This window comes from Chelonia mydas, chromosome 22, assembly GCF_015237465.2.
Source record: "Chelonia mydas isolate rCheMyd1 chromosome 22, rCheMyd1.pri.v2, whole genome shotgun sequence".
In the NCBI taxonomy this organism is placed as follows: Eukaryota; Metazoa; Chordata; order Testudines; family Cheloniidae; genus Chelonia; species Chelonia mydas.
In genome coordinates this window covers 16,539,339-16,560,286 of record NC_051262.2, presented here as the reverse complement: position 1 = coordinate 16,560,286, position 20,948 = coordinate 16,539,339, and the positions used below count along the sequence as shown (strand labels likewise).

Sequence of the window (20,948 nt, the reverse complement as noted above, 5' to 3'; positions counted from 1 at the left end):
AGGGAGGGGTGGGGGACGCAGGCAGCTCTGGGCTGCAGGCTTTATGGGGGGGGCGATGGGGTGTGCAGGCAGGGAGGGATGTGGGTAGTAGGTACCTGTGGGGGATGCAGCAGGTGGATCTGGGGGCAGGGGCTGCAGCCGGTGCCGTGGGGGCGTTGGGGTACAGAGGGCGGATGGGGTGGTGGGGGCAGAGGGGTGAGGGTGGGGTTGGGGGTAGGGGAGACGTGGGGCAGCTGGCTCAGGGGAGCAGTAGCCTCACCCCTCCCACCGCCGATGCGTCCCTCGCCGGAGATGAGACTTTACCCCCGCTCCCTTATCGCGGGGCGGGGCCCCGGCTGGGCTCATTAGCATCCCACCAGCAGGCGGCGAGAGGGGCGGGACTCCCCCTCGCCCCGCCCCGCGGTGACGTCGGCGCATCTCATTAGCGGGCGCTGGATCGCCGGGCGCGGGCGGCGCGGGCAGAGCGAAGCAGGTGCCCGGACATGGCGAGTCGGACCGAGCCCAGCGGCTGCTCCGGGCGCGGCGGCGGCGGCGGCGCGGCCCCCGGCATCCTCCCGCTCCCGCTGCTGCTGCTGCTGCTCGCCGCCGCCGCGCTCATCCCCAGAGGTAGGGGGGGGCTCCGGCCCCAGGCGCCGGGGTGGGGGGAGCTCCCCGCTGCACCCCCATAACCTCCCCCTAACCCCCCATAGCGCCCCGCTGCCCCCCCACCCCATACTGCCCCCCATAGCGCCCCGCTGCACCCCATAACCTCACCCTAACCCCCATAGCGCCCCGCTGCCCCCCAACCGCATACTGCCCCCCATAGCGCCCCGCTGCACCCCATAACCTCCCCCAACCCCCATAGAGCCCCGCTGCCCCAACCCCATACTGCACCCCCATAACCTCCCCCTAACCCCCCATAGCGCCCCGCTGCCCCCAACCCCATACTGCGCCCCCAACCCCATACTGCACCCCCATAGCGCCCCGCTGCCCCCCACCCCATACTGCCCCCCCATAGCGCCCCGCTGCACCCCATAACGTCACCCTAACCCCCCATAGCGCCCCGCTGCACCCCATAGTGCTCCCATAGCTCCCCCTTACCTCCCCTATAGCTCCTCTTTATTCCCGTGCCCGTATAGCTTCCCTTCTCCACCCCCTTTATAGTTCTTCTGGACCCCTATAGCGTCCCCTAACCCCCCCCCCCCAGCTCTCCCCCTACAGCCCTGAGCACGGCTCTTCCCCCCCGCCCCCCTTGCAGGGCCAGTCTCGGGGCTGGCCGCAGTCCCCCCCTGCCTGGCTTTCCGAAGCAGAAGTTGCCCCCTGTGACTTGGCTCCGGCTCCTGATTTTCCCCCAGATCCTGACTCATTGTGCTTCTCCCTTCTGCAGCCGGGCTGGGGCTGGGGCTGGGGCTTGGGGAGGGCAGGTTTCTTCTCCCCATTTCCTCTCCTTCGGCCAGGCAGGGAGGCAGGCAGCGATTGTGGTGAATTAAGACTCTCAGCCCTTATCAGTGTTTTGAATCCAGCCACTCTGCCGCCTCCTGGGCTTGCAGCCTCCCGTACAGCCCTCCTGCTTCTCTAAATCTTGCAGGGATGTGGAGATTGGAAGGACTCGTTCAGATCAAGTGTTGGGAGTCTCAGCTCCCCTTTCCCAGCCCTGTTGTTACAGGGGCTAGCTCCGTGTTGTAAATAGAAGGGGATTTTATTTCCTTCCCTCTATTGCAAACATTTTTCTCTTCCAACAGTAGCGCCTGTGAGTGTTGGCAAGATTGGAAATGAAGAGGGCAGTATTTGCTTTCAATAACAAAAGGGAGAGAGACAAATCACTTCACCGTCAGATCATTCTTTGCAATGCTTCAGATAATGCTGTTTGCCGATTTCTTTTCACCCATACCTCCCTAAATAAACACAAGTGTGGAACAGATCAGATTGAACCTCCCTTGTGCAGAGAACAGATGATCAGTTACAACAGCAGCAACAAGTAGCCAAAAAAATGAATAAAAGCCATATCGGAAAGAATGCTTAGCTGTATTGTGGCCTGAAGGTTGTTCTTTGGCTGCTATGAAAGTCTTCTAGCATTTCTCTCTCTAATGTTTGGTTTTTACCAGTTATTTTCACAATTATATAGATAGCATGCAGCTGAGTAAATCATAATATACTAGGTCAAGCCCTTGAGAGGATTATTCCGTGCAAAGCATTTTTAAAAAGTGCTCTATTTCCTCCAAGCTATTTATTTGATAGACTAAATGTGTATCGGGTACATAAAAGGAGATTTTTTTTGGTCTCATTTTTCTTGCACTGAAAGCTTTGTGTGAATTGCTAAGTCTTTAATTTATGGGTTGGTAGATAAATTGGTGTGGCAAACCTGGATTTGTTCGAAGTTTCTTCTTTGTGATGTTCAAGTTTTGATCTTAATAAAATATTCCTGGAAGAGCATTTTTGGACTAGTGCATTGTGAAAGACCCTGTGTCATTAACACCTGGGTGCACATGAGGATCTGAAACTGGTGAATAATAGAGGCAACAATACATTGGCCGCTGAAGAGACTGTTGGGCACAGATATTTCCTTTAGACCAAAAACGATCAATCTTTAAGGTTGCTTATGGAGAGTAAAGTAATGGGTTACATCTGAGTGCTAAGCCTGCTTGTTGAGTGAATGGTGAAAGTAGTAACTGCTTTATTTATAAATATTTTGCTATCTGAAATTGCTGTTCTTAACAGGGGATATATATAGTGACTAGTAAAGAAGGAATTGTGGGCTTGACAGTGCATGGCGAAGCGACGTGAAAATTCTGTTACTGGTTACCATGGAAGCAGCTTCTTGCTCTTGTGTATGGCTATCAAGTAGTGTTCACATTGAAAAGTAATTGGTTTCTGTGTGTTTTCTATAATTCTTTGTTCATAGAATTGTTGTAATTGAAAGTGGCTAAGTAAGTCTGGGCCATATGCTGCAAAGGCAGGCTTCTGTCAGTGCAGCCTCAGAAAGGATACCCTGATGATGAATCAGGAAGCCAGAAAGTCTTTAGTGAAGAGTCGAAAACCTGTTGGTATCGAAGTAGAACTTACGTGCTCCCATTTTCTTTTCTGTTGTGGTTAATGGGAGCCTTGTTACACTGAAGAACTGATTTTAACATAATATGTCTTTCATTCAGACTAGACGCTTTTCCCATGGTGATTGTTTTGGATTAAATGGATGTTAATTTGACCCAGCTAAAATGGGTTTGCCCAAGCCTTTCTCTTTCTGGCTCTCTAAAATTTCTCCTGCTTTACAGGAAAGCTGTTTGATTTAACTTCAAGCTATCACTGGAATCTCAGCAGACAGTTTTGTGGGTGATTTGAGGCAACTTCTGCGGTACTATGCACAGTGTTTTTGCAGTGGCTTGACAAGATTGTATTCTGGGCTACGTATTCTACAAAGTGCTGCCTAGCTATTGTTGCGTTTCTTCTGCATTGAACTGAATAGCCACAGGAGGGACTGTCTGGCTTTGATAAAATATCCCTCATTAATGCCACTTTATATTTACAGTGTGTCACTGGAGACGCACAAGGCTTCATTCACTGACTTGTGTGACAAGAGGCGCTAGCGTTATTTGACTGGGACATTTTGGAGGAACAAGAGAGTCATTGAGGGATCTTTTGAATTTAACTAATACGAAAGGGGGAGGTAGAGAATAAGAGGCAGGCAGTTCTCTTGAACAAAGAGCTTTATTCATATGTATGTTGTACATGTTTTCCCCAGCGGCCCTCTTGGTCAGGCAGTGGGGGAAGAAAACTGGTGTCACTTTCAGTTCATTATTCTGACTTGACATACCTTCTTTTCATGAGGAATGCTCTCCAGAGCAAGGCCGCCATCCTGGGCCGCCTGCGTACCAATTAGGACAATGGCAGTTACTTTATGCATGTGCCATTTTAAAACACATTGTTTCGGAGGAAGTGCTAACTTGTGTTCCCATCCCTCCTCTTAGCTCAGCTGTTCCATAGACGTAAGTGCCTGCTTGGTGGGAGAGGGGGGTGGGAAAGGAAGGGAATGTGCCTTTGGCTGACAGTGGGGTGGTATTTTTTTTTGTTTTGTTTTGTTCTTTTTTATAAAAGGATAGGGAAACAGAGATGTCACTTTGGCATGACTCTCATCCGTGCGGAGGCCAACGCTCCGTATGTTCAAACGCTCAGGTATTTATGCAATTACTGCACCCATGTTCATGGTTTTTAAGACGTTTTGCTGCCAGATGGATTTTTGTCCTTTTCAAAAAATGACATTGTAAAATGGGCTCTGGTTTTATGTGATCATGGAGTTTGCTTGGGCTCCTGTGCATACCTGTTAGGTTTTAGCTTCACGCATAGTGAATTGCTCAGTCGTTGGAGCTGGAGAATTGGATCACTAAATAATACTCGAGCTAAAATAAAAACGCTTTCCTCACATGGCTATGAATACACAGTATCTCATTCCCTCTTTCTGCATCTCAAACTCTCAATGCCTCATCTCCCGCTTAGAATCACCATTTAAAAAAAAACACCACATTTTTATTAAACGAAAGGCTCGTACCGTGCTACTACATGGCAAGCCTGGTAAATGGAGCCCAGCTAATAGACATAACAATCTGAATTAAAATATAGCAGTGTTAGGAGCAATTGAAAAGAAATGAAAATGAGGGATCTGAACGCTGCAGTTCTTCAGTTGAAAGGGATGTGACTGACCTGTACATTGGGCATTCTTCACTGACAGACTGGAGAGCACCACGCAGTGGTAACTGTTGCAGAAGGGATAATTTGCTACTTGGAGCCTGGCAGTCATTAATCTCCACTAAAAGTTTGATTATCTGAGGCAAAGGGTAAAGCACTAGACGCTCTCTCTGCATTGGCTGAATTTATGTCAAATTTCCTTAAAATTCCTGAAATGTTTTGCTCGCTTCTCCTTCCCCCTGCCCCCAACACCTTTAAAAGCGATTTAATATGCAATAATGAAGTTTCCTGGAAGTACTGAAAGAAAATCCATGCCATGGCAGTAAATACTTGTTTGGTGGTAATTGCATAGTTTTGTGTGCCTTTCTGTCTCCAACTCTTGGGTTAAAATAGCTCCTTTCTGCAGTGCTGGGCAAGGGTACACTACGGTGGTATTGCCATATCTCACTGTCTTGGTGGAATCCTGTAATTGGGGTGTGCTTTGGAGCATGTTGTAATGGCTGTGCTGAATGAGTCAAGCGTGGTAATTGGTATAGGGCTAGGCAGTGTTAAGACTTGGAATAAAATAGTCTAATGCCATGATGAATCTGTGTTTCTTTAGCACCTTTCATCTGATGGTCTCAGTGCTTTACCCACCTGTAAGTAAGTTTCGCTCACTCTGTGTGTGTGTGTGTGTGTGTGAAATAGGAAAAGAATACAGGAATGACTTCAGTTAGTACTGAACTGTAGTCAGTCCTGGGGTGGAACGATCACCTGTGTAACACTGCACAGCAATATACTACATGGTAGTTTAGACAGAATAACATTCCAACTCAAACCCGAGGGGGAATTTAGAGAGGCAGAGTATAACCGCCCAAACTGGAATCTTGTCTGACATCCAGAGTTAACAGACACAAGGTGGGTGAGGTAATATCGTTTATTGGTGAAAGAGAGAAGCTTTCACTAGCTGAAGTTGGTCCAATTAAAGGTATTACCTCACCCACCTTGTGTCTCTAATAGTTTTTGACCGATACAGCTACAACAACCCTGCAAACCAAGGTAACAGTTATACTTGTCAGAGAATACAGTGGGATATCTAATGACAAGAAGGGTCAGGACTTAAGTTTTACATCTTAGCCAGAATGGATAAGCCCTGTAAGCAACGGACCAGCAAAAAGATCTGCTCAGATTTCGGTGATTTAACGTGACTGGTCAACAATCCTACTGAGAATATGGGTTAAGCAGACTCTCTTGTAAATATGGAGCAAGATTGTAAGGAGCCTTTGTCTGCAAGCAGGAGAAAAAAATCTTACTATCCACTGTGTTTCACTGGGACTGAGCTGAGCACTTGACATGAAAAAATATACTAAGTTTCTGGCTCTGGTGAGTGTTCTGCATGATATGCAAACACTTGAGTGAAGTTGCAAAGGAGAGGCTGGCAAAGAAAACCCAACTATCCATTTTGGTTGTGATATGGGCTTATTCAAGGCGATTGAGCTGAGCACTGGTTGTAAGCATGACATTAGGTTTAGGAACCTAATCACCCATGGGGATTACTATGACCTCTTCTGAAGGACAGGAAGAGTAATACCAATCATCTAGGCTGTGGTGAGATGGGGGGTTAGTCACTACCACCTTCATCTCACTAATTTAGTTCAGTTTTAAATTAACCAGTGACAATATTGGACACAACTAGACAACTCAGGAAGAGTTGCTGCTGCTCGTTTTGTTTTGGGGAGGCCATTGTACCCCTAAGACAGAGCATAGATATGTTCCTTCTTCAAGCAGCAGTCTTCATCAGTTTCTGGTGTTGATCTTTTGCTGCTTTTGTCTGTGTTTGGCTTTCTTTGTTGGTTGTGTAATTAAAGAAACACTTTACATCAAACAACTGACTCAGTAAATAAAAATAGCTTAGTGCTGTTTCCTTTGCGCTGAGTCAGATTTGTGAACGTGGTACATGGGGGCAGCAGTATGCAGACAGTCTCTGCCCTGTTGCTTGATTAGTGCTAGATCTAAAAATGGATCAGACCTTGTGTGTCTGAGGCCATGCCCAACAGAATCCATTTTTGTTTTAGACCAGGCATGCTGCCTCTTCAAACTGTTTTTTTTTTAAGTGCTCTTACCAGCCTGTTTTGTTGATGAAAAATAACTTTTCCTAGTAACTTTCTGGTAGTACTAAGCAGTGTGCAGGTTGTTCTGGTTAGGGTGTTTGACACTGACTCTTGCAGATCTTGGTAATTTATCTTTTTTAAAGTGTCTTTACAATTCTTTGGATACGTCTTTCATTTTGAGCAAAATATGGTAGGAATGTTTCAGGGTGTCCCAGAACTCCCTTTCTCTGACTGTATACAAAAGTTAGGCAACTTCTTTTGTTTCTGGGAATGTGATTTTTACCAGACTTCTAAAATGTCCTATGTGCAAGTGGACTGTAAATTCAAAGTATTCAGTTTGGCTGGATTCCAGCCACATAAGTAAACATTTATGCAGTGGTTTAGGGATACAAGCAAAGCTGGACATGTAATCTGTATCTTTTCTGGGTAACTGGACATTACACAGAGAACTCTGTAGTCATTTCCTTGTGGAGCACTGTATACAGTTCTCCAGTGTTGCAGAACCACCAACACTGAATAAACAGTCTTTGTTCAGAAACCCTCAATAAAAGGGAGAGAATTTAGCTGGAATGTTGCAATTACAAGTGGTACCTACTTGTTTAAATCTCGTAAAGCTCTGAAAAAGTAACTAGTTTAATTGCATGTTGCAGCCAACAGCTGCTGTTGTGGTTAATGGGAGGTTCCATTGCAGAACTTCCTTTGAAGGTCTTCTAGGGCTGGCTCAGCGGCTTTGGTGCAGCTGGCTTCAGACTTGTGTCGGGAGAGGTGGGGAGAACAAGGGGGTGTGGGAGGGATGCAGCAGGTTTTCCTTGAAACAAAGTATTATGAGATTTTGGTCACAAGTTTACAATTGAAACAGTAGGGCCATGTTTCTAAGAGGCGCAGATGGGTGTTGGTCACCCTGGTGAATCCTAGTCAGTCTGAGTTAATCTAGGAAATTGAACTGGGTGTGTATATGGGTGCTGTGCCTGAATTTGATATTCCATTTGGGGTTTGTCAGATACAGTAGTCAAGCCTGGCCATTCTGGGGGAACTCCAACGGGAGCTGGTTGATATATCTCTGATTGTTAGGAGTGGGTAGGTAGGCCACATGGCAGAGCATGTGGGGTTTCTCCAGTGAATAAGGCGACTCAGGTTATTCTCTTCCTGTCTTAGACATCTGCTGTGGACACAACCAACTCTCATGGCTGGGTCCAAACTCCACCCTTCACTCAGCTGCTGCTGTACGTGGATTTTGCCTGCCCTGGGGGACCACAGCATACTGGGAAAGTCTGGTAATATATCGCCAGAACTTGTTAGTCAATGGGACTGCTCAGGCAAGTAGTGGCACATAAGCCAGAATGTCTGCTGGGCCAGCTCTTGTTGTACATGTACAGTACAATTTTTTTTAACAATCATGTCATTTGACTAGAACTTTAGTGAAGGAAATTCCCTGAGAATGTTGAATTCTGAAGATAAACTCATAAACAGCAAAACCAGTCTTATTAAGAGCTCAATACTGAGATACAAAATGCCATCTTTACACTCCTGTACAATGGGAATGAAGAAATGGTTTATTGTCTAGGTACTGGAGGCTTAATTGGAAGAGCTTATTGACTGACTTCAGTAGAAACTCTTGCTTCTACATCACTGAAACATAGCTGCTGAAATGCCTGTTTTCTGGACTGAAGACGTCCATATTAGTTTAGCCCAAGTGCCATATTCTGACACGCTGTTAGTTCTGTGTTTAAAGCACTTGGACATTTGTCATAATTCTAGCCATGCACCTTTTCTCTATTGCAGTAATGCTAACAGTAGCCTGTTAAGCAACTTTCTCGGGCTTTTGGTTCAGGATAAGTGGAAATGGCATTTGTGAGCGCAGTTGGACTTGTTTTACCATTCTGACATCTTACCTATAATTTTCTGGATGTTTTTCTGGACAATAAGATGTCCACCCTCCATGTCTTCTGTTAGTGCCAGTGGAAGTTGAGTGGACATACTGAGGGGAAAACAGATCCTTAGCTGTACATGATTGAAACCACTTGTCTTTAGATGTTCTGTTTGGTAGCAGGGAAAGTAATTGAGTTGAGAACCTGCAGTTCTAGATTACCAACCTGATTTCTCTTTTGGGTGAAGAGAGCACATAGCTTCTATTTCTCTTTCAGAAATCTTTGACTAAACAATGGAAACTTTAAAGCCAGAAAAAGCAGTTAATTTAACATTATATTACTGGCCCACATGGTTTTATCTCGAGAAGGTTCAGGTACAGGTTATCTGATAGTGAATTTCCCTTCTTTGTTCCTACCATGTGAAGGTACAACATCTTGAAGATGAGAGGAACCTCTCTGACACCTCCATTTGGCAATTGCATTGATACCCGCAACTGCCATGTGCCAAATTCATCTGCTTTAGTAGAATGGGAAACACCTTGCCAATTATCAGTGGAGAGGGCTTTGCGCTGTCTTGTTTTGTTTTTTCAGTTTGATACAGCATGATCTTCACTCAATATTATAGGCTGGCAGTGAGCTGACCTTTTAAGTCTAATTTTTTCTTACCCACTTTCAGAGGTCAGCAGCTACCACTGCTGATACCAGAAAAGACAAGGCTCTAGTCTAGGTCTGTTCATAGAATGAACCTGTAGTTCATTAGTTTTAATTATGAATGTTATGGGAGATTGTAGAATAAGATTGGCCTGTATCACCGGCAAGTCAAGATTTTTTGCTTTGAAGTAACACTTTGTGTCCAATAGGATTATAACATTCATCCTTATGTAATGAGTGGGTTGACCTCGGCTCCTAGGAATGCCATCTGGATGTACTTCAAGGGGCTACTAAAATGTTTCTGATTAGTGCTAACCATGCCCCTGGCCAGAGGCTCCCTGTGTAAGAATTTCTGAAAATGTGCAGATTGGCGTGCCCAAACACAAGTTACTGGTGTAAACTGATTTCTCTTGCCTTCCATATTGTCTGGTCTCTCCACAGCTTGGCTTTGAGGGACAGGTGAGCGTTGCTAGTCCTTAACTCTGGAGGGTAATTCTTGGTAATTCAACACGTTCCTGATTGTAAAATAACTTCTGTTTCGCAGCTGTTTTTATTGGATGTCTGGAACAGTGAGTCACATGTTGTGCTTCCATCCCTAAACCACTGCATAAATGTTTTGGTCTACACTTCTTCACCTTCTGTTCTCTGTGGCATGACAGTGTAGCTAGACTCGTCGCGGGTAAATCGTGTTTCAGGGCTAGATATTGGGGCAGGGACAGCTATTGCACTTACAGTACCGAAGCATGGTCTGCTTGTCTCAAAGTGGGAGTAGGGAGTTACCAGGATGATGGTGGGTTCTTCAAAAAGTGCATTCCATGATTTTTAAAAAAAAGAAACACAACCATTTTCTCAAGCTTTCTGATCGTCCTCATAGAGAAGATATTCACAGCTGCAAAGTTAGGGTCACAAGGCGTTGCTACTGCATCAGTGTTACTGGTGGGAATTGCCTCCAGGTGCTGGCAGGCCATGCCGAAACCCCTCAGCATGGTAACTGATTTGTATTAAACTTCCTTAAACATCCACTGTTTTCAGCCCACTCCCCGACAAATCTGAGTGCGCCCATACGAATGGGGCTGGGGAGAAAAATTGAAGGAAAAAATCACCTGAGATCATCTTGGATCTCCTTGACTCTTCATGAAGTGAGTCAGATGGAGAATAAGTGCACGTCCTGACTTAAGACTCCAGAGTCATAGTCACATATATCTGCATAATGCTGTGGAGAATTACGCAGGTTCCTTCCGAAGGGCTAGAATACCAGTCTGGTCATCGCATCTCTCTTAACTGTCACTGATTCTAGCCATGCAGGGAAATGGTGATGGAAGGTGTATTTCTGCACTTTCTTTTAGAGAAACACAAGTAATAGGTGGTAATCTTCAAGGGTGGAGAGTCCTGTGTCAGTGAGTTACAGGGGATTGGATTTCCTTGAAGGGCATTCTTAATACCTCTACTGGGGTGGATGTGAGCACTCTGTACTCCGAATTCAATCACTAGTATCGGTGGACATAAGTACACTCGAGGTTTGGACTGTAGCTCTGCCAATGCGTTAAAACGTGACCAGACATCTCAGATCTCTTTGTATCCCCTTCTAGTGCCAAGCATCTGAGATAAGGACTCATCCAGAATAGAACTTAAATTGTGTCCTCCGAGCCATTACTAGGTGTTTGAAAGTTTTGCTTCTGTGGGTTTGTTTGTTTGTTCTGTGCATTAAAACAAAACGTCCAAAACCCTAATGCAAAACATAAACCTTGAGATGAGCGAAGACCTGGGCAGAGCTCTCCAGATTTCATTTGAGAACAGCACGTTTACCTGGACAAGAAGTATAGTCACTTTATAATTCCAGTCACTTGGTGGACAACATGCTCCATTTGAGACATCTGCACAGAAGCTGGCACGCTTTTCCCAAATCACCATTAATTTGAATAGCGATTGGCTGAGGACTGTTGCTCCTCAGCAGTTTGGGTTACATTTCTACCCATGAGCTAGAGGACACAAGCATCCTCTTCCATTGCCTGTCTTCTGAGCCTCAAAGTGTTGTTTATACCAGGTATCTACAGCATATGTGTTCTCGGAAGAAGCATGATTGAAATGAGGAAATGTTAAGCATCAGGTTACCGTTTGCTACCCCTATTCGGTAATTAGAAATAAGTCTGTCTACAGCATCAAAAGATCAGAGTAGTAAGATGGAGCAAGAGAAGTGGCTTGTTGCTGCCTTTTTGGTTTTTAAATGAGGCTGCCAAGCAGCCTCCCTCCTAGGAAAATGTGTCCTTAAGATATCTGTGGTGTTAATCTCTAGAATTGGAATTCTTGCTAAATAAGATTTTGCTACAATTAGGCCAGAAAGTAAATTGCCTTCAAACAATCTCCTGTTAAGTAGAACAGATTTGCTTCACGTTAGCTCGGAGGTGAATAAATTAAAATAAAGGTGAAACGAATGACTTTTTTCTGCTTTAATCCATATCCTGGGTGTAGATTGGGGTTTGTGCCTAACTCTCTAAATGTAGAGGTAGAACCTGCACTAGACACCTTTTATTGCTGTAATCCGTTTCTTAAATGCGTTTAGTGACACTGATATATCTGTGACCTTGAAAAGGCATATGGCTTTAAAAAAAGCTATTTTTTCCCTCAGCTGCCATAATATATCATGGGATAACTTTTGGGCAACAGTCTCTCTTCATCCATAAACAGTAGCTGAAACTATATGACTGAGTTGAACTGGGGAGGAAAAGGCTAGTGGCTCTTGTTATTTATAGCTTATTCACAAAGATTGTCTTTTATATGAACTTCCATTTGTTTGACCTTCTGTTATGTCTGCTGAGGGCACGTATGCTGTCAGCACTGTTTTTTATTCTTTGCAGTGCTCCATAGCATCAAAACATTCAACGTCTTGTCAATGTTTCCCATGCAGCTGTAAAACTGTGTCTGCGGTTACACTGTTGTATTTGCTGAAGCATTATATATGCATTGGCTCAATTGGTTGAAGTTTTTAGAAGAAAGACCAATACTTTGTTTTCCTGAAGCGTAAGGTGATGTCAAATGGTATTTCTTGGTGGACATTGCAGATTGGACTCTCTTGCTTTTGGGAGTGCTGCTTTATGAGAGGGGAATTTAAGCAGTCTTGTTGTGGCGTCAGTTAAGCATTTCTTTCATAGGATGACACCAATAAGCCAGTGAAGACATGAAGCTGATGTTAGACAAATCTCATTTCTTAAGTAAAATCATCGTATATTAATGTACAGGATATAACATTTTGTGTACTGAGTCAGTGAAAAGGCCAGTCAGCCAATTCTAACTGGATTCATTACAGTTAAGCTCTAAAATATCCCTGCTTAGAGAATTGCTGCTGTGGCTTGTCTTTTGTGTATCTCTCTCATTATTGTGAGATTTCAAATGAAAAGAAGCTCCGATTCTTAAATTCATCTGCTTCTGCAATCCTTCCCCCCCCCCCTCCCCCAGTTCTAACCTTCTGACATGTAATTGGTAATATGAACATGGTTGTGATGTCAAAAGGCTTCAGTGGATGACCAACTCTTGGAGTGTTTAAAAGCGCCCCCAAGAACTGTGTGGGTTTAAAAAAAATATAAATATGTATCTATATCTATCTGTAACTGAGATGAAGGGAGAAGAGATTCCTTGTACTATGCAAGCTGTTTCTAAATGGAATGTATGGCAGTTTTTGAGGTGTCAGCAGTTCTTTAAAACATTCATGCCCACATCTATCTTCCTGTCTTAATGGAGAAGGGAAAAAAACTTCAGAATAATTTCATAATGCTGCTTAATACTGAGTAGTGCCATTAGGCATTATTATTGCTTTCTGAGTACTGTCTAATTAGGATTTTTGGGGTAACAGAGTTAAGTAGAAAGCTGATCCACAAGCATCAGTTAATACTTTTCATTGACTGTCTGCTTTATCGAACTTTAGTGTTCTTGTGGAGCATTTGGACTAGAATTGTTTGGAGTAAGCACAGTTGGGGGGAACAAAACGAAAAAAAACCTGATTAGTATGGGAAATGCTTCTGTAATAACATTAAGAATAACATTAGGCTGACCTAGATTCCCACTAGCAACTCCAGTTCTTTAGGCAGATGAATTTTTGTCACCCTAGTTCTTAGCATGATATGCAGAGTCCAGAGAAACTGTGTCTGGTTCCTTAGAGCATATTAGCCAGCAGGGGGTCTGGAATTAAATTTGCAAATTTCATTTGCATTGAGCACTGAGAGTTTAGCTCAGGCATAATACGGCATCATGCTGAGATGTCACTGGCATTTCTTGAACTCTCCAACATCTACACAAAACTTCACGTGAGGTGACTCTACACTTCTTGAATGTGGGGAATGTAGGAGAAGAGAATGCGTGGACCCCGAGTCTGGCTAATATGTGAAGGATGGACGGATGGCCCTGTCTTGCACATAACATGACTTGGAACAAGTAGCACACAGCTTGCCTTCTATGCGTTGGGTGATACAACTCCTTTCTGGCCAGTATTAATGCCAAAATTTACCCCAGATTAGGTAGAAATATGGCAGAGTTCATCCAACTCCTCTTTTTTTTTTTTTTTTTTTTTTTTTTTTTAAATCTTTTGTTGAGGCTGGTGCATTATCTTACTGCTTACTCACTGCTATTTTATTACTTACAAAACTTCAGAAATCTCTTAAGGAGGAAATTAGCTTCATTTGAAGAATTATCCTTTTTGACCTCAGTGTTCTAATAGCTCATCCAGTGCTCAGATTAATGACTTTTGCTTAGTTCTTAAGAAGCTATATCTCTAAGGTTGTGATTACATGATTGCCATCTCATGCCAATTCACGTGATCTTTCCTCGCCCTCTTCTTCTTCTGATGCTGAAAGTGAGTGAAATGTGAAAGAAACATTACTCATTTTAAATAGTTTTTTTCTGCCAGGTTAATGTGACTCTTAAAATGAGCCTCATGAGCTCTGTCCACCGTAACTGCTTTTAAGTTGATTTAAAGTTCTTAAATACTCTGAATTGCTTTACATAATCTTTTAAACAGGATGTACAAATTTCATGCATTTTTTTTTTAAATCCATAATTGCCAGTTGCTGTGTCCGCTGACAGTAAAGAGCAGGTAGATGATTGATTGTAAGTTCTCGAGTGGGGAATAATGTTGGCCATGGACAGAAAAAGCAGAGTAGTATCACCTACATTGAGATATTGCAGGGGCAAGGGTAAAACCGAGTGTGGGTGAGAAATACAGCACCCACTTTCTGCCAGTTCATTTATTGCTAAACAAAAATATAATTTGAGCCTAATACAAAGGAGGGTTTATAGTAGAATCAATGATGTAGCTTTTAAATTGCCCCAGGAGGATTCTGAGTGCACAGTTGCATAATGAATCTCTCGGCTGTGCCCTCTTTTCTGCAAATGGAATCTTATTAAGTATGTTAACACAACCAGATAAATATTGCTGTCTTCCTCTTGGCTTTGCAACTGGATAGCATTTCTTGTGTAGATGCTGGATAGGTCTATTAGAGATATTCCTGTGTGAGGAGAGGGGCTTCCTTAGATTTATTTCCCCTTGATATTCTTATGTTTGTTGCATGGGGAATTTTAAAATTTTGTTCTCTCCTCTCCCAAAGATGAAAACCTTAATGGGGTGTAGGTGTCATATCACTATAAAATAAGTCCAAAATAAACTTTGAAACGCACTGAGATTTAAGTGTGCGTGCTGTGGTGCAAAGGGAAGGAAAGAAGAAAGAATAGGTTTCTGTGGATTCGCGTTAACTCTAATGTGTTGAGGATCTGGGCTGAAATTTATCTTGGGTCTCAAATGAAGACTAATTCCTTCAGTTAGTCGTTCGGGTATGTATGTCAACCGCACAAGAGGACTGGAAGAGCAGGAGTGTTGCAGATGTGGAGTATGAGATGCATTGGGGAGAGCTTGCCTAGTGATTGTCTGTAGTGCAGATTTAAAGACTGCTACTGTTTTTACATATAATCTTTAGTGGATTAAAAGGTAACCTGGCTTCCATTAATAGTTACAGCAGTGCTGCCATAATGAAGGTTGCTTTCTGGAACAGACTTAAAATGAGACATAAATTTCTGGGTTTTTTCTATATGTGGGTGGTCTTCCAGTCTGAAGTTTCAGTTTTTATGCCCTTGGAATTTTATATGTAGGTTTTTTTGTTTTTGATTCTTTTCATAAACTTTGAATAGGAAGTGTTTTGAAATTGTTCTCTGCTCAAAATATTTTGGGGGTTTTTACTATTTTGTTGTTGACAGTATTTTTAAAATAACTCTTTGCACCTGTTACCAATTGGCAGATGTTAATTGTTGCTTAGCTCTGGTACAATGGGTAAATCTTACTCCCTGCCAGAATAATTCCAGTGGAGCTGTGCTTACTGTAGTGGTCTGTAATCACTCAGTGCTTAAGGTGCTTGGGAGAATTCTGCTTTGTTACCTGTTCGGTTCCCATGGGATGCATGTAACATGGCGCCCTACTCAGACTCTGTCTGGGAAGCTCAGCCCTTAAAGTCCTAATCCTCAATATCATATTTACCAGTGCTTTCCCACAATCCCCCTCTGGGTGAAGCAGGGTGGAGAATGTGCTTCGTTTGGGTGGAGGGGCTTTGTCTGAACCTGAAGCTATGAACATTGGCCTGGCCCCAGCATCGGTGGGAATACGACCTTCAGGGAGGAAAGTCATTGGGCATCTTCCTACCCAGCCAGGCGGAGACTTGGAACCAGGGAGCCACCTTGATAGCAGTTGATCCTGATTCCTTTGGTTTACCCGTAATCTTTTTTGGGGGTAGGGTATCTGAGGGCTGTATTGGTTCCTGATGGCTTAATTTAAGGTAAGGGGCCTGGCCTTTTACAGGAAGAGGGTCTCAACTCTGCTTGTGTTAGAGGTCTGGTTGGACAGTGCTGTAGGCCTGGCTTTGGCATAGTCTGTTAAGTTGATGGTGTTGCTGGGCTACTTCATTTGATATGGGGGATTTGGATGGTATGTTTTAAGGGTATTTTTAAGATCGTCAAGGCTGCCCTAAGCGTTGGATGGCAGCACTTTTTTATTATAGTTAGTAAAAGTCCAAATAACCAAAATGAATTACATTTAGGCTCCTGAGTCTTCAACATTAACAAGTATAAACCCTGTAATCAAATAAGGAGTAGCTTCAGTTTGTCCGACTGACCTTTTCTTACGACGGGATATTTAAACATGTCATGTGACTTTCTTCGAAGAGGATCACAGAAGACTGCCCTGGTGTATAAGGGTCACATACTGAAATTTAAGAGAAACATTTTTCAATGTGCAGAGTTTAAGAGAAGTGGTGTAGATTTTTTTTCCCTTTTTTTTTTAACCACTGCCTCTGGACTTGGGTGCTGAAGGCTGTCAAGTCTTGCACCTTTCACCAGCACTAAATTCACTGAGAGGGGGAAAACCTTTAGGACGTTTTCAAACACAACTGTTATTTTTAAACACATTTCTTCACTCACATCCAAGGCACTGGTCTTTGTTGAAGATGTAAGTCCAATACACTTGTGAGATTTTAATAAACGTCTTGATATTTTTTTTTTGGAGTGTGCAAAAAAATCCGGTGAATAGAGAGTTAAACAGCACTAGCTAGATCTTGAAGCAAAATATATGGGTATTCTGGAACGGAAGCTGCAGCTACTACAAACTGCAGCACGTAAGGAAGGTGCTGCTTGCACAGCTTAGAACAGTGATAAAAGTAGACCTTAGTGTTTGATCTTGCAGGTCAGTGAACATTTCAAGAGTTGTTCTGTTGACTTCCCTCTGTGCCCTTTGTATCGATCTTAACCATTTCACCTCAGCGTGCAATTGGTTTTATTTATTCACCACACACTATGTTGTAGGCTTAGTCTTCTGTGTATCTAGCATTCATTTGTCCAGATTAACAGCATGCAAAGGAAAACTGGCTTGCATTTACATGATTTAGTTGTAAATATGGTGAGTGTCTTGATGGATATTGTTGTCACAAGTGCTTACAGCTTGTGGGCTGATTACTGAATTTCTTATGCTTTAAATCTGTACAGGCTATGCATGCTAGTAGGTTCCCAAGGGAACTAGAGCACTGAGCTTGTGGCTTGCATATAGAAATGAAATCTGAGGTGTGGCTGTATTGCATTGATGCATTTATCAGGAAAATCTTAACTTCAGGGCCACTGGATCTGTGGCAGCAGCAGGGATTTTGAGACAAGACTTGCAGCAAATTCTTCCGTTTCTTCGCTGAATAGGGTAATGATTTGGCAACAAAATGTACGAAGGGCGTCTGTGAGCTCATATGGAGAGAGCAGTAGATGGGAGACACATTAATAGATACCAGCGGGGTTAAAGGGACAAATGTGTGATTTTTGCTAGTATCTTCTTAATTGACTAATAAGCAGTAGTAATTGTATTACGTCTTTTTGGTATTCATTCCAGAATGCCTTTGACGTCTGTTTAGGCATCTGATGTTGCCGCACAAACATTCCTAGGAAATATCCCTCTGCATGCAAGGCATGGTCTTGGCAAAGGATTCTTTGGGTCTTTTGTTGGCCCAGAAGATAGGCAGCGTTTTGCAAAGATGTACGAGACCTTGCGTGGTGGTAAACTTTGGATTCTTTTGTTGTAGGCCAGTAAAAAATGAAAGTATACGGCATTGGCTTTCTGAGTATCTTTCTGTGTGGAGAGTGAAAGTGAATTGACTGTATTGATGGTGGTTATCCAGTTAGCTCTGCACTGCCTTAGTGCTGTTCATTGAGCCTGTTCACTCTGAAGGCAGTATTGTACTCGTTCACAGATGGGCACATCAAAATACTGAAAATGAAGTCGTTTCCTAGTGATTCTCATGAACACTTGGCTAGTGGTAGATCTGGAAACTGGACCCATGAGCTTTGACTTCACTAGGATTTGGGAGGTACTTGGCTGTCTTGAGCTGAACATTTGCAAATCACATTGTAGAAATACAGTGCTTCTCAGAGTGGTATGACAAAATGAGATTTGGACACAAGTGATTTATAATACAGTTGGCTGACTTGACTGTATTGGTAAAAGAGATTGCATGCTTGCTTTTTCTCTCCCAGACACACTGGCACGCCCTGTTCGTGCTATTAAATTACATGAACAATCCCCAGTTCTTCAGTGTCATAACCGCATTGCTTAGATTAAATGAACAAAACTGAGGTTTGATCAATCTTGATTCCCCCCCCCCCACCCCATCAATGTGGCTAACTTCTGAAACAGTGATACACTTGAAATAGAAGCAGTGCTTGCAGACGGTACACATACTTTCTTTGATGGAAACTAGGGCTCCATCCAGTATTGATAAATTACTTGTAAGTCTCGGTGTGATGAGATACATGCTCAGCATGGCTGAAAGGTGGGGTAAAGGTGAGCAAGGAACCTATCAATTCTTGGTATAAGATGACTTGATCTTCTGAATTTACAGCATCATGCTACAGTTCAGTTGCAAAGGGCGTCAGAAAGTTGCGCCTTACCTGTCCCGTATGGATGCTGCTGGTATGAACTAAAAGGTAACTAGTTTGTGTTAATGTAGTCCTCTTCAAACAGGGCTACGTTAATGTGAGCTAGGTTCCTTTTAGTTTGCGCCAGCAACGGCCACATGAGACGGGTGCAATATTTTGTTGTGCTCTGCAGTTCACGCCCCCGGTAGTCTGCATTGCAGTGCATTGTAGACAAGTCCTTAGAAAATGTTCATTCACCAGTGGGGGAAGGGAAGAGGAAGAAATGATACTTGAGGATTTTAGGCATATGGACAGAATAGGCCTTAGTCATACATCCAGACGGATTACATAGGGAAGTTGACATCTTGTTTAAAAACAAATCATTCATTATGTAGCAATGAATAATCAAGCATTACAATTTCATCTCTGGAGATTGCTTTTTTTTGGTTGGGATTTTGATAGTTCAGTAATTAAAAGCTGAAAGCTGTTACACTGTCTACATGTTGATCAATTGGTAATTAAAAAGTTGATGATGGAATGGTATTTCATGCGACTACTTGGTTTATGATCAAATTTCCTTAGTCTGTTTGAAATTTGTCATTTAACTTGGCATTTGATTTTTTTTTCAGTATTCATGAACTATTGTATTTGATTTTTATAAATAACACTATCACAGTTTGCATACTGCGTAATGGATCACATGATTTTTAATGTGATCTGAAAGGCTGTGTTTTATCTTTCTGCCAGAATGCATTTCCAGAATATTAAAAAGTTCTTTCTCTGGGCACCATATAATTTTTGACTGCTGTATCATTAATTTGCTGATGGATTTGTGGCTGGCTTAATCAGAATGAATGTAAGACAATATGCTGAAAACTACTTTGAGGCATGATGCTTGATTCGCGGTTCAGTCCCTGGAGGAGTCACTCAACTTTCGTATTGGGTTTTTAATCTATAACTGGTATAAAATCCTAATTGGGACACATGATACGAGTGGTCAGGCCAGTAAGTTGGCTAAATATTTGCAAAATGGACACACACTGTTTTCTACACAATGACAGTCCCTTGGTTGGGAATTGTCTCGAGGGCTCTACATCTCAAGCATAACTTCTAATTACATACAGTAGGACCTCAGAGTTATCAACACCAGAGTTATGAACTGACCGTTCAACCACACACCTCATTTGGAACTGGAAGTATGCAATCAGGTAGCAGCTGAGACAGGGGAAAAAAGCAAATACAGTACAATACTGTGTTAAACAGTATTAAACAGTTTTATTAAAAACAAAACAAAAGGAAAGCAGTGTTTTTCTTCTGCATAGTAAAGTTTCAAAGCTGTATTATGTCAATGTTCAGTTGTAAACTTTTGAAACAACAACCATAACGTTTACGAACAACTCCATTCCCAAGGTGTTGGTAACTCTGAGGTTCTACTGTATCCCATTTATAGCAGTCGGTTTAAATACAGTGCACGGGGAAGTCCAGTGTTGCAGTACCATATCAAGTTCTCTTAACCAGCCTTGACCTACTGAAATGCAGATGTGTAGTCAACAGATGTGGCCAGTGCTGCAAGAAGTATATTTGCTGTGCTTTAAGGTATGAATTTGATATTGTAAAAGAAATGGTAATAAATAGAATCCTTTTGACCTGTTTTTGAACCCATAGATAATATAAATAAACTTGACAGACTTTAAATCATAATTCTCCATTTAGAATTTGAGTACACCAAGCTGTAAACCCTTTGCTCTGGAACCCTGCCCTAAGGAGCTTATAATCTTGTTTAATGAGAGGATGCAGCAGGTGGAGTAAAGAGGAAAGGAGGTGCTGAGAACAATGTAATAGTGATCCAATTATATTTTTGTAGACTGCCTGTGTACACAGTGTAGTTTACCTCTTGTCTAACTTATTAACTAGCAGGCAATAGATCATGAGCCAGTTTAAAGGAGGATAAAAATAGCTTTCTGAGTAGTTTGTACAATGAAGAAGGGTAGTATGGGAAAGCACCAGAGTGCTGCTGGGAGAAGCAGACTAAAAGTTAAGGTTGGTAGTGGTGGTCCCTGGGATGGGGACCCTCGATTAGAACATAACGAGCTGAGACCATTGTGAACTGTGTTTCCATCGGTTTTCAGGGGCAACGGGGGTGCGTGTTCAATCACATTAAGGTAACTCTATAGATAAAGCATTTTTTTTTTAAACCATATAGACCTACCATAACTGGGGATAAATGCTGGCAACGCTGGCAGAGCTAAAAGATAGGGTAGTT

The 20,948-nt window shown here is 42.9% G+C and overlaps 1 protein-coding gene across 6 annotated transcripts in view; it reads left to right on the top strand.

The window, feature by feature from the left end:
• Window positions 1-370: 370 nt before the first annotated feature.
• Window positions 371-20,948, top strand: part of CADM1 (cell adhesion molecule 1) — a 285,124-nt gene continuing 264,546 nt past the window's right edge. For 2 of the 6 annotated variants that reach the window (XM_043533905.1, XM_037882219.2), the window contains exon 1: window positions 371-606. In XM_043533905.1, coding sequence (XP_043389840.1) covers window positions 483-606 — 124 coding nt within the window. In that variant the 5' untranslated portion in view covers window positions 371-482. The remainder of the gene's footprint in view (window positions 607-20,948) is intronic. The other 4 variants (XM_037882222.2, XM_037882217.2, XM_037882220.2 and 1 more) reach the window with 3 other exon arrangements.